Here is a 14,075-nt window from a genome sequence, read left to right as displayed (position 1 = left end):
AGCTCAACAGTGAAATATAAACACACGAAGGTCTACTTACCCTGAATACAGTGCTTTCAGGCCTTCCTCTCTGCCTATCCTCACTAACGCATGCAACATTCCTCGATACCTGATTTCTTTAAAGTTTGCATCATTCTTCTGACCTTGAATCTGGAGCCGTGTCTTGGTTAAATCAATTGGAAAAGTACCTTAAAATTTTTAAGAAGGAAATGTTTCACTTAATAGAAAGAAATTTCACTAAACAAAGGATACACAGGGATACATTACTGAGGAAACATTCAGACTATAACGTAAACTAAGAAACAGAATTAAGAAATGGCAGATACTTTGCAATCTTCCTATTAAAAAAAAAAAAATTAGGAACCAAAAGATTTTTTTAAATCTTTTTAAAAATGCATAACTGTGTTTTCTGTACATTTTTATTTATGTCCCATCTTATTCTACCTAGGACTTGAGGAGGCTGCAGTGCTGTCAAAGGTAGGTACATGGAATGATTTACACAAACAGGAAATCCATCTTAAAGTATAAGTTACTGGGAACTCCCTGGCAGTCCAGTGGTTAGGACTCGGCACTTTCACTGCTGGGGCCCGGGTTCAACCCCTTGTCGGGGAACTTAGATCCCGCAAGCCGCGCAGTGCAGCCAGGAAATAATAATAATGATAAAATAAAAATAAAATGTAAGTTACTATTTTTCACACATGTGAAGGCTGATATGGGGTTCAACGTGAACGGAGATAAATGCATTTTCTAAAGGAGTTTCTCACCTGTGTGTTACAGCCGAAAAGTGCCTCTGTTAATGTAGGTAAAAATGTTTAATGTAGTGCCTAAGAGATAGTCCATCCGAACATATAAACCCATACGCAGTAACCTTGAGTCACTGTGTCAGTGAATCTACACGGGGAGCCTAAGCCAGCGGTCGGTGGTTAACGTGCCTCAACCCCTCAGCCCCGGTCCCCACTGGCTCCTCAGGCGCAGCCTCTGTCCCAGGACAGCAGCAGCTCAGCCCAGCACCTGGCACCGGGCAGCATCTCAATCAACATGTGTTTTGTTTTGGTTTTGGCCACGCCACACAGCTTGTGGGATCTTAGTTCCCCAACCAGCAGATTGAACCCGGGCCCTCGGGCAGTGAAAGTGCAGAGTCCTAACCATTGACGCCAGGGAATTCCCGTCAATCAACGTGTGCTGAATGAATGATCCGGGGAATAAACAAAGGAACAAATAGGATCTGATTGGAACCGAGCTGATGAGGAAGTCACCAGCACGACATGAACAACAGGCCCGATGAGAACATGATGGCACGATGACAGTCACTCGCCTCCGGCCCAGGAAGGCCTTGGGGCTCCCTAACCCTCCTTTAAAGCCAAACGTGTTAACAGCGATGAAGCGGGGAAAAGGACAAGGAGAACGGGGACAGATGGCATCCAACAATGATTCATGAAACTTCCGTTTGAGCAACAGGTCCAACTGTCTCCCCACTGAACTTTGAACCCTAAACTGCTAATAAGCAGCCAAAATCACTATTTTGTCTTAAAAGTATCCCAAAGGAAGAAAGAAATTTTGAATTCTGAGATTGTTTCATAATCTCACATTCTGTGCTTGAACTACGTTCACACCATAAGTCTTATGACACCCAATGATCACACCCAGAAGTTTCAGCCTCATCACGTGCAGCAGGCAGCTGACCGGCCTCCCCGCTGGGCTCCTTACCGCACTCCGCTGTGATGGAGGCCAGGCCTCCGTACACGAAGGGCTTCCAGTTCAGGGCTGACATGCTCACCGCTGTCCCTTCTCCTTTGTTCACAGACGCATGGCCTCCAACAGGGTTTTTCCTGGACACAAAAGTAAGGTGTTTCACTGCTGTAACTTCTCACACAGGCAGTTTCTTCTTTAAGCGTGTGTTTCACTTGGAGTGAGCGCTACCAGGTGCTACCCCTGAACCCTGTCCCCACCCACATGCACAATTCCCAAGATGATCCTCACCTTATAAAGCAAAGCACCCGGGCTTCCCTGGTGGCGCAGTGGTTAAGAATCCGCCTGCCAATGCAGGGGACACGGGTTCAAGCCCTGGTCCGGGAAGATCCCACATGCCGCGGAGCAACTAAGCCCGTGCGCCACAACTCCTGAGACTGCGCTCTAGAGCCCACGAGCCACAACTACTGAGCCTGCGTGCCACAACTACTGAAGCTCGTGTGCCTAGAGCCCGTGCTCCACAACGAGAGAAGCCACTGCAATGAGAAGCCCGCGCACCACAACGAAGAGTAGCCCCCTCTCGCCACAACTAGAAAAAGCCCGCGCGCAGCAACGGAGACCCAATACAGCCAAAAATATATAAATAAAATAAATAAATTAAAAAAAAAATAAAAATAAAAATAAAGCAAAGCACCCCTATTTCCTAAACCCCAAATCACCTGATCAGTTGTCTTAATTCTCACCCAGGCCTTAAATAAGCCGATATACTGATACCTTGATATGCGTGTGATTCATGTAGTGCGATGGAGGTGATTTTCTGGGTAGTCCGTGTTATCTTAAATCTGTTCTTCACTTAATAAATATTTGCTACTTGCTTGCCACTGTCTTAGTGAGTCCCTCCCAGGAGGTACTGGAGTCTTTCATATACACAGAAGCAGAAAAATGTTGCAACCCAGTGTCCCAAGCTAAAATGATAATTACTTAAAATGACCAAAATGTTCCTCTAGTTTATAAATGTTAGCTCTCTTCTCTTACTCACGTTACGTTACTAGCTGTGAGGCGGCTTGGGATGAAGGAACGAGGCAGACTACGGGGTCAGAGCCTCATCACCTCCTTCTTAGGAAAGTTCGTGTTAACCTCTAGATTTTTAAATTCTCCATCATCATCATCATCATCATAACTGAAACAGCCAATACAACCAATTAGGGGGAGAGTCCACACCTTTACTCACACCTACTGCGGAAATTAAATACAAAAAAGACACTCACGCGAGGTGGAGTCAAGATAGCGGTGTGAGAAGACGCAGAGTTAGCGTCTCCCCACAACTAGGGCGCCTGCCGGCCGCTGGTGGGAGATTCTGACACTCAAGGAGACGGGAGAAACCCCAAAGTGAACCCGCAGGACATAGGGGGACTGAGGGGCGAGGAGGAGTGGAGGCCAGACAGGATCGGTGCCCCTGAGGCCAGGAGATCAGGAGAGGCAGGCGGGAGAGGAGTGGAGGGCGATTGCCCCGCCCACTCAGGCCCCGGGAGCCTGCTGAGCTCCCAGGCCGGTACCGCCCCCTCCAAACCCCATCCAGGCCACGTGGGTCCTGGGGGCACAGGAGGGAGGCTGGGGAGATCAGGAGCGGCAGGCTGAAGGAGCCATGCAGGAGAAGCGAGAGGAGTGGAGGGCGCTTGCCCTGGCCACTCGGGCCCGGGGAGCCTGCTGAGCTCCCAGGCCGGTACCGCCCCCTCCAAACCCCATCCAGGCCACGTGGGTCCTGGGGGCACAGGAGGGAGGCTGGGGAGATCAGGAGCGGCAGGCTGAAGGAGCCATGCAGGAGAAGCGAGAGGAGTGGAGGGCGCTTGCCCTGGCCACTCGGGCCCGGGGAGCCTGCTGAGCTCCCAGGTGAGGTCCCCTGCCCTCTGAGACCAGGGGTGGGGGGCATGCCTAGGCCCCTTCTGTTCCCCACAGCCCCCAGGGCCTTTTCCAGCCCTGTGGGTCCTGAGCATTGGTCCCGCCCACCGCCCAAACCTCGCCCTTGCTTAGGCCCCGCCTCCACAGCCAAGGACTTCCCCCACACTTGCTTTTTTTCTTTTCCCTCCTCCTCTTTATTTATTATTGTGGTAAAGATGCACCTTCTGGTTGTTGATTCGTCTATATTTTTATTTTTATATTCTTCCTAACATATCTGTTAGTTTCCTAATTTTATTTTTTACTTTTTTTTTTTGCCACCCCAGGTGGCTTGCGGGACCCTGGTTCACGAGCCCAGAGTTGGGCCGAAGCTCCTGCGGTGGGAGGTCCAAGTCTGAACCACTGGACTAACAGAGAACCTCAAACCCCAGGGAATATTCATCGGAGTGAGGTCTCACGGAGTTCCTCATCTCAGCACCAAGACCCAGCTCTACCCAATAGCCTACAAACCCTAGTGCTGGAAGCCTCAGGCCAAACAACCAGTAAAACAAGAACACAATCCCACTCATTAAAAAAAAAAAAAAAAGAGAGACAACAAAAAAATATATCACAGATGAAGGAGCAAGGTAAAAACCTACAAGACCAAATAAATGAAGAGGAAACAGGCAATCTACCTGAAAAAGAATTCAGAGTAATGATAGTAAAAATGATCCAGAATCTCGGAAATAGAATGGAGGCACGGATGAGAAAATACAAGAAACGTTTAATAAAGATCTAGAAGAACTAAAGAACAAACAAACAGAGATGAACAACACAATAACTGAAGTGAAAAATACACTAGAAGGAATCAATAACAGAATAACTGAGGCAGAACGAATAAGTGAGCTGGAAGACAAAATGGTGGAAACAACTGCCAAGGAGCAAAATAAAGAAAATAGGACGAAAAGAACTGAAGACAATCTCAGAGATCTCTGGGACAACACTAAACGCACCAACGTTCGAATATAGGGGTCCCAGAAGAAGAAGAGAAAAAAAAAAGGATCTGAGAAAATATTTGACGAGACTATAGTCAAAAACTTCCCTAACATGCGAAAGGAAATAGTCACCCAAGTCCAGGAAGCACAGAGAGTCCCATACAGGATAAACCCTAGGAAAAACACACCAAGACACATACTAATCAAACTAGCAAAAATTAAATTCAAAGAAAAAATATTAAAAGCAACAAGGGAAAAAGAAAAAATAACATACAAAGGAATCCCCATAAGGTTATCAGCTGATTTTTCAGAGGAAACTCTGAAAGGCCAGAAGGGAGTGGCAGGATATACTTAAAGTGATGAAAGAGAAAAACCTACAACCAAGATTACTCTACCCATCAAGGATCTCATTCAGATTCAATAGAGAAATCAAAAGCTTTTCAGACAAGCAAAAGCTAAGAGAATTCAGCACCACCAAACCAGCTTTACAACAAATGCTAAAGAAACTTCTCTAAGCGGGAAACGTAAAAAAAAGACCCACAAAAAACAAATCCAAAACTAAGAAAATGCTAATAGAAACAAACAACAACAGTGCACAAGCTAATCACATACCCTGTGACCCCGCTCCGTCACCTGGCTTTTAAAAGTGCTTTGCTGAAACCCTTTTGGGGAGTTTGTTGCTTTTAGGGCGTGAGCCGCCTGTCTCCTTGCAAACAACAAAGCCAATCAGCCATATGCATACACAGGTCCCCATATCCCTTCCCTCTTGAGCCTCCCTCCCACCCTCCCTATCCCACCCCTCTAGGTCCTCGCAAAGCCCTGAGCCCATCTCCCTGTGCTATGCTGCTGCTTCCCACCAGCCAACTATTTTACATTCCGTAGCGTATATATGTCGATGCTACTCTCATTTCGCCCCAGATTTGCCCTCCCGCCACATGTCCTCAAGTCCATTCTCTATGTCTACCTCTTTATTCCTGCCCTGCAACTAGGTCATCAGTACCATTTTTTTTTTTAGATTCCATATATATGTCAGCATGGTATTTGTTTTTCTCTTTCTGACTTACTTCGCTCTGTATGACAGACTCTAGGTCCATCCACCTCACTACAAATAACTCAATTTTGTTTCCTTTTATGGCTGAGTAACATTCCATTGTATATATGTGCCACATCTTCTTTATCCATTCATCTGTCGATGGACATTTAGGTTTGTTCCATGTCCTGGCTGTTGTAAATACTGCTGCAATGAACATTGTGGTACATGACTCTTTTTGAATTATGGTTTTCTCAGGGTATATGCCCAGTGGTGGGATTGCTGGGTCATATGGTAATTCTCCAGATGTTGTTTAGACAACAAATTCACAATATTCAAAATTCACAATATTCAAATTCACAATAGTCACACAATATTGTGAAGCAATTATACTCCAATAAAGATCTATTAAAAAAAAAAAAGGGGCTTCCCTGGTGGCGCAGTGGTTGAGAGTCCGCCTGCCAATGCGGGGGACGCGGGTTTGAGCCCTGGTCTGGGAGGATCCCGCGTGCCGCGGAGCAACTGGGCCCGTGAGCCACAACTACTGAGCCTGCGCGTCTGGAGCCTGTGCTCTGCAACAAGAGAGGCCGTGATAGTGAGAGGCCCGCGCACCGCGATGAAGAGTGGCCCCCACTTGCCGCAACTAGAGAAAAGCCCTCGCACAAAGACCAAACATAGCCATAAATAAATAAATAAATAAATAAATAAATAAATAAATAAATAAATAAATAAATAAATAAATAAAAAGACACAAATGTTGCCTTCCATCCTCCTTTCCTTGTATAGGTCCTCACTCACTGTGACATATATGCACGCACCTGCCACAGCCAGGCCCCCCCACATTCATTACGTGTTCTGCAGTTTTATGCGATTTCAGTTGGCACATCTGGCCTTGCGCCAATTAACAAGAAACACATGGAAATTTGCACACTTCTCTGTATATACTATCAACTCTAATTCTTGTCAGTTTAAAATAAAATCCTAATTTACTATAGTCATTGGCAAGCAACATGCCCAATGTTTTTACTTCGCACGTCTGGGGAGTGTTCCCAAGTCTGTATTTCCCAGGAGACATACCACAAGTCACTACTGCCAAGAACATCACTTCACAAGATGGCCAAGGGGCTTCCTTACACCAAGAGAAAACAAAGGAACTCAAAAAGGACCCTAACAGACATACAGATATCTGTTCCTCATCTACAGACGTTAACCAAATTCAGAGTGGTTACCGATGACTAAGATAGAAGGCTCCCTGAGTATGGAACTTAAAAAATCATGTTTTACATATTTCAGTACCAAAGAACAAGTCCTGCTCCCCAAAACTCATCTCACTATTAGCCTTGAAAATGTTTAATATCTGGGCTTCCCTGGTGGCGCAGTGGTTGAGAATCTGCCTGCCACTGCAGGGGACACGGGTTCGAGCCCTGGCCTGGGAAGATCCCACATGCCGCGGAGCAACCGGGCTCGTGAGCCACAACTGCTGAGCCTGCGCGTCTGGAGCCTGTGCTCCGCAACAAGAGAGGCCACGATAGTGAGAGGCCCGCGCACCGCGATGAAGAGTGGCCCCGGCTTGCCACAACTAGAGAAAGCCCTCGCACAGAAATGAAGACCCAACACAGTCAAAAATAAATTTAAAAAAATTTTAAAAAAATGTTTAATATCTGTACTTAATTCTTAGCCTTACTAAATTCAAAACTAAGGGAACGATTAACACTATAAGTTACAGACTATAAAACACATTAATAATAAATACAATAATTCATTACTGTCCTCAACCCATTCTTGGGTTTTGCCGAGTCCAAGTTAAAAAGCAAAATACCTACATAACAGTGGCGTCTGGAAGCACTGTAACTTGCCGTTACAAAAGTGTTCAACATAAATGATTTCAGTGGATCCCCCCACAAATTTGGGATAGGACAGAAAAAGAGACAAGGAAACCCAGTTTCAGGAAGGCAACTTGTCCAAGGCCACATGTCTGATGGGGCAGAAGTGGACCCCCAACCCCCAAATGCTTTGATCCCAAGTTTAGTGTTCTTTCTGCTACCACCTGAGGCTGTACATGATCAAAAAGGAGTGATGGCATTTTAATTAAGAAGAAAATATTACCAGGTACCTTCAAAAAGGTACTACTGATAAGATGTACCTTAGAAACAAATGTGCTTTAAGAGAAAAGTCTTAAGAGAAAAATATTTATTCAGAAGGTAGTCAATCTAAACAGTTATAATTAATTTTTCCAATACACAGTATACAAAGATAGTATTCGTATTTTTTCCCAGAGTTTTTTACTGAGGTGAAATTCACGTACTACAAAATAAACCAGGGAATTCCCTGATGGTCCAGTGGTTAGGCCTGGGAGCTTTCACTCACCGGGCCAGGGTTCAATCCCTGGTCCCCTGGTCGAGGAACTAAGATCCCACAAGCCGCGCGGTACAGCCAAAAACAAACAAAGAAAAACTAAATAAACCATTTTAGCAAATAATTCAGTGGCACTTAGTACATTCCAATTTTGTACAACCGCCATCTCTATCTAGCCCCAAAATACTCCATCACCCCAAAAGGAAACCATTAAGCAGTTCCTCTCCATTCCCCCTCCCCCTGGCCTCTATGATTCTTATTTTCTTGGCTGTGATACTATACATGCATCAAGCATCTGCGCGGGACACAGGACTCCTTATTAGTAGTTCCTAACCTGGCTGAGGAGCTTCTTAAAAGTACACACACAGGGCCCCAGCCACTGAATGAGGGAAATCCCAAGCATCAATGAGTCAAATAAATGACGGCCTTGGAATACGTATCACTTAAAATTAGGTAGTTGATTAGGTAGTGATGACATTATAGCCGGTTCTTCTTTGCACTCATCTTATTTAGTAGACATTTTTTTCCCTACAGTGTATACATAAATGTATACGTACAAAATAGACACACACACACAAGATATCCTCTAAAATGTCAGCAAAAACGTTATTCGGAATGGGATTATAACTTCTGATCTCTAATTAGAAACATTTTTTAAAAACTATGTTGTCGGGAGGCGTCCCTGGTGGTGCAGTGGTTAAGAATCTGCCTGCCTGTGCAGGGGACACAGGTTCGAGCCCTGGTCCGGGAAGATCCCACATGCCACGGAGCAACAAAGCCCGTGCTACACAACTACTGAGCCTGCGCTCTAGAGCCCGCGAGCCACAACTACTCAGCCCGTGAGCCTAGAGCCCGCGCTCCGCAACAAGAGAAGCCAAAGCAATGAGAAGCCCGCGCACCGCAACGAAGACCCAATGCAGCGAAAAATAAATTTATTAAAAAAAAAAAACTATATTGTCATATGACTTCATGCCATCTCACCCATTAACTTTCTGATTTCCTGCCAATATTTTCGCCAGTTTAAGTTTAATGAGATTTGGCTACTTTTTCTTCTGCTGGTTTTGATATTAAATTTTTAGTTAGTTATAATATTAAAACCCAGAGGTTCTGGGTTATGCTCACACGCAACTACTCAAGTAGAGCTCGACCCTGTTGTGGAATTGCCTCCCAGGGTTTTGAATCACGTGGGATGAAGCACACACCCACTAGTTCCTATTCAGATATTACCCCACAATAACTTATCTTCCACAAACAAGGGTCCCCCCTCCAGTATCCCTGGTTAAACTGTAAGAAAGTACAGTCTATTCACTACAATGTCTAAAAGTTAACTAAGATGAGGGTAAATTAACTTTGGGGCTCTTCTCTTTTCCTTTCCCAAAGCTAGGACTAGATTCCTGAGCAGTTAAGACTACCGTGCCTTCCCAGGTTACTGTTTGCAGAGTCAAATAAAGAATAATTTGGTTTAAATAACAACCAGAGAGTATCAGTAAGTGGTCAAACATCTAAACAAGAAAAGGTTCTGGTTAATACTGGAAGAGGAGACCGTATGTCCAGTAAGCTGTACTGGCCACGGCAAGCGGTGAAGGGCTTCAGTTATCTTGGGCTGAAGTCTCTGTTCAGTAAACGAAACCATTTCTTTGTTTTGATCTCTCTTTGAGGGGTTCTCCTCACACACATTCCTTAACTTGCTAGCTCGATTTTTGGGAAAAATCCCAACTCTACTCAAGTGTCAAGACTAACAGGCCAACACAGTCAGGGAGATTGATGTGTCCCTTAGCGATCACTAGCGTCTGAGCAGTAGCTCAGCCTGAGACTCAGGGAAGGAAGGGCTTACAACCTGCAAAAGTTCCAGCATCCGGCAGCGGAAATGGCTACTGACCATTTGCCACTTTGTTCTCCTCTTGGGGCCCTACCTTCTAGCCAAACTAAAACCCAGAGACCACTTCTCTGTGCTGCACTGTGAACACAATACTGTCATTATTAATACCTGACATGTCAGGCATCGCTACATGTCTTCCACATGAAGGATTTTATTTAACCTTCACAACCCTAAGAAATAGGTATCATTATCTCATTTCACAACTGAGGAAAGACAGCCTGAGAGAGATAAAGTGACTGTGCCTAGTCACACAGCTATGAAGTACTCAAACTGAGCTCTCCCAGAGGGAAAGCAAATCCTTCCCCTATGTACTACAAAGCCAAACGCTATTTACCAAAGGCTGTTAAAAATCTTGGCGCAAATAATAAGAATACAATAAAAAGTGGTGGGTGGGAGGGTAGGAAATCGACATATTCAAAATACAGGTAGGATTTTCCTGAGCGGGATATACAAAAGTTTTTATCTATTTAACAACCAAAAAAAAGTGTTTCCTGAGCAGCAATGTCTATACAAATTAAGAACTACAAAGGATTTTCCCTACACTTAAGATGTATGCTAAGTTACATTCCTCTCTACGACATTTTCTATAACAGCATTTATCTTCTCCTTACCTCATCTACACAGCTACAAAGAGAGGGAATTAAAAACAGTAATTGCTGCTGGAACTTCCGAAAGCTTTCCAAGTTTCTTTTATATAATTAATTCTGCCTAAGTTCTTTCACTTTTACTGTGCTCCCTTTTCAGTCCCCAATCTTAAACCCCAATCCAGTCTCTAAACTTCTGTGCACTCATAAATCTTTGTTCCTCACAGGGCTGCCTATCATGGCTTTTTCCTAATTCTCATTCTTATTAAAGGTACGGGGCGAAAAATAAGCTCATCAGACTAATGACACGTGGGATTTGAAGGGAATCTTAGAAATTTATCTTATTTCACGTGAATTAACTGAGTCCATGGTCACAAAGCTTGGCAACAGCAAAGTCAAGAACAGAATTCATGCCTTTCAACTTTCCTCGCTAGAGGAGGAGGCCGAATCTAGACTCTTGCAGGGCAGTTGGAGACGTTTTGCTATTCCTGCGCAGAGACAATGCCATTGCAACTGTTTTACACGAAATTACTCACACCTAGAATTACGCTAAAATCCAGAGCTGCATTAACTTTCCGAGCAAATGAATTCGACCGGTCCTTGCCAACATGAGCCAGCCTGGTGTGTTCCAGGAGCAATTCAAAGTACAGAGAGCCTTTTCCCATAATAGGCAGCTCACGGGTGCCCGAGCTGCACGCTCTTGAATGAACCGCAGGGGTGAGGGATGCAGAGTCAGGAGAAACGCACCTCGGCGGCAAGGGCACACACGCCGAGATGCCGGACGGGCCTCACGCCTGATCTCGGTGACGCTGGAAGAGAAATCACCCCCTACGCCACGGAGTGATGAGGGCCAGGAACCGGCACTCCTGCAGAACCCGCCGGGCCACAGGCAGCTGCAGCCCGAGGAGCGGGGCCCACCCCGGAACCTCGCGCCCCACCGAACCAGACCCCGCAAACAAACCGGATAGCAGAGGTGGCCCCTGGGTAGGGCCGCCGGCGCCGGGGCTCTCCGGGACCGCGGCCGACCAGAGGGGCAGCGCCGCCGCGTTGGGGCCGGGAGTCCCGCCCCAGTGGTTCTGGGCGCCGCGGGGCAATGGAGGGCGGGCCGGAGGAGGGGCGACCCGGAGCAGGCGCGGAACGGCCAGCGCGGTCCCGGCCTTGAAGTCAGACACTTACCGGGTGGCGGCGGCCCTGCACCTCCTACTCCCCCGGCCCAGCAGCAACCGGCTCCAGCGGCCGCACGGGAACTGGAGGAAAAGCTAGGGAGCGGCGGGGGTGGCCCAGGGGCCCGCGCGCAGCCCCGCCCTGCGCGGCCCCGCCCGCAGCCTTGGCGCCCATTGGCCGCTCCCGGCACAGGCCACGCCCAGGTCGCGCGCCCGGCAGCCGGCGGAGAGGGGCCGCAGAGGGAGGGGACTGCGGGACTCCGTCTCGTCGGTGGAGGGGGTAGGAGCTTTCCCGGACTCGGTGACGCCTCCGACGGCCTCGAGGTCAACTCCGCGGTGAAAGAGAAATTTAAGAGCCACGGAAGAGCCTTCTCAGGGTGCTGATTCTTTTTGTTCACGTGAACCTCTGCAATCAGAAGGAAGTAAACTTGCACTCCTTTTTTTTTTTAAAAAAACCCAGCTTTTTAGTGTGAAAATTTATAAACCGACTGAAGACTTGAACAGTATACCCTGCACTAAATTAAATGCTAACATTTCACAGTATTTGCGTCCTCTCTCACTGTATAGGTTTTTTTCACCCCGAACCATTGGAAAGTTGCAAACAACACTGCTTCACCCCCAAAATACCTCGGCATTAGAACATGCAAGAAATTAAATACCATTTCCGTCAAATCCAATATACTGTCCATATTTAAATTTCCTTTGTTGTCCCTAAAAGTCTCACACACACACACAATTTTTTTTTTCCAGTTCGAGATCTACCCAGGATTCGTTGCATTTGATTTCATGCCTCTCTATACAAACTCCTTTAGTCTACTACCCTAGTACTAGTACTCTCACATTTAAAAAAATCTTTTGTTAACGCAAGTTCGTGGGCGGAGGCACAGCGAGGCCAAACAAACTGAAACATCAGAGTTTGGAGCAGAGAAATGTTTATTTCAAGGTCTTGCAAGGAGACAGGCGGCTCACGCCCTAAAAGCAACAAACTCCCCAAAAGGGTTTCAGCAAAGCACTTTTAAAAGCCAGGTGAGGGAGGGGGGTCGCAGGGTATGTGATTAGCTTGTGCACAGTTCTCTGACTGGCTGATGGTGAAGTAGCAGGGTGGTGTCACAGGGGTTAACAGTATCTGTCCTCAGGCTCCAGAAGGCCTGGGGCTAGTTGCTCACAGGGGTTGTCAAGTAATTAACATCTTCCATTTGTTGGTGGGGGGGTGGGGGGGTGTTCACTTATGCGAAACAACTCAGGAAGTGTGCATCAAATACTATTATCTAGGTTCTTCAGAGAGGAGCCAAAACAGAGGAGATGCAGGAAGGCCTGTCCCCGGAAGGCCCCATGGGGTCCTGCTCCATTACACTTTCATTACTTTGACATATATGAAAAGTCCAGGCCAATTGTAGACTATATCAGTATGGGTTTATTGAATTGTTTCTTCATGATTAGATTCAAGTCAAACTTTTTAGTAAGAAAAGTCAGAGGTGGTGCTGTGTACTTCTATCAGCAGGCACAGTATCCTTTTGGCCTATTATCCGTGACGTCAAGCTTGATCACTTGATCAAGGGTGGTCTGATAGTTCTCTCCACAAAGATCCTCTCTCCCTCTGCAACAGATAATATCTGCAGTGCTAGGCTGAAACCAGGTGAGTACTTTCACCCAATAGGGGTAGCAAACACTTAGCGCAAACGTTATAAAATGGAGATTTTCTGATTCTATCATTCCTTCTCCGTTTATTAGCTGGCATTCCTTTCTAAAGAAGAGGACTCCCGCCCCCCCTTTCTCCTTTTCTTTTTTGTTTCTCCTCCCCTTCACAATTCCCCTCCCCCTCCTCCTTCTTCTGAATAACAGTGTGAACTCTGGCATTCTTTTAAAATTCAATTTAATTAAATTACTGTAATCAAATACCATTATTATTTGTGGTGCTCAAACTGCCCTTTTGTGAGCCGTGGAAGCCCCCTACCCGGCTCCTTTTGCCTTACATATAGCCTATCAGTCTTTGAACATTACCTTGCTTTCTGACCCAGGTCCTCCCAAGCTCTCCTTGCATTTTCTCTGCCTTATGCAGAGAAACCTTAGCTCCTTTTAGTAGGAGATGGTACTTGGAAAACTAGATCTGAGTGTTTGCTACTGGAATGTCATTTCTTCTAGGCCCTTTCAGTGGACCAAGTGTATATATATTCATATAGATATAAAACAGTAAACAGTATAGTCTTTACCCAAATATATTTTAAAATCATGAGTTCATACTGATACCCCCAATTAAAAATTCAACACTGCGAGGTTCATTCTAGCCTTCCTCTTTCCATATTTATATCTTTTTTCTCCCACAATGAAAACCCTGGTTACTAACAAAAAGATGTGAAATATGATGTCAAAAGCAGTAAATATGGCGGGGGTAAAAATGCAGGAAAATGCTGGTTCCCATCAGCATCAATATATTTACTCATTTATTCTATCCTACAATATACACAAAAGAGCTGAGACTTCAGTACTAATACCAGCAGCAAAACT

The 14,075-nt window shown here is 45.9% G+C and overlaps 1 protein-coding gene across 12 annotated transcripts in view; it reads right to left on the bottom strand.

Annotated features, from left to right (window-relative positions):
* Positions 1 to 14,075, bottom strand: part of SLC25A30 (solute carrier family 25 member 30) — an 85,617-nt gene that overhangs the window by 14,187 nt on the left and 57,355 nt on the right. Inside the window, exons 1-5 of one of the 12 annotated variants that reach the window (XM_082435424.1) lie at positions 11,584 to 12,066; positions 11,155 to 11,216; positions 2,729 to 2,925; positions 1,708 to 1,829; positions 41 to 188 (exon numbers count right to left, since the gene is read on the bottom strand). In XM_082435424.1, the coding sequence (XP_082291550.1) occupies positions 41 to 188; positions 1,708 to 1,771 (212 nt within the window). In that variant the 5' untranslated portion in view covers positions 1,772 to 1,829; positions 2,729 to 2,925; positions 11,155 to 11,216; positions 11,584 to 12,066. Of the gene's footprint in view, positions 1 to 40; positions 189 to 1,707; positions 1,830 to 2,728; positions 2,926 to 10,943; positions 11,130 to 11,154; positions 11,217 to 11,368; positions 11,551 to 11,583; positions 12,335 to 14,075 lie in introns of those variants that run through there. The other 11 variants (XM_082435425.1, XM_082435430.1, XM_082435423.1 and 8 more) reach the window with 11 other exon arrangements.

Source organism: Balaenoptera physalus (assembly GCF_965194825.1).
Source record: "Balaenoptera physalus genome assembly, chromosome: 18".
NCBI lineage: Eukaryota > Metazoa > Chordata > Mammalia > Artiodactyla > Balaenopteridae > Balaenoptera > Balaenoptera physalus.
This window is presented reverse-complemented; position numbering and strand designations above follow the sequence as displayed.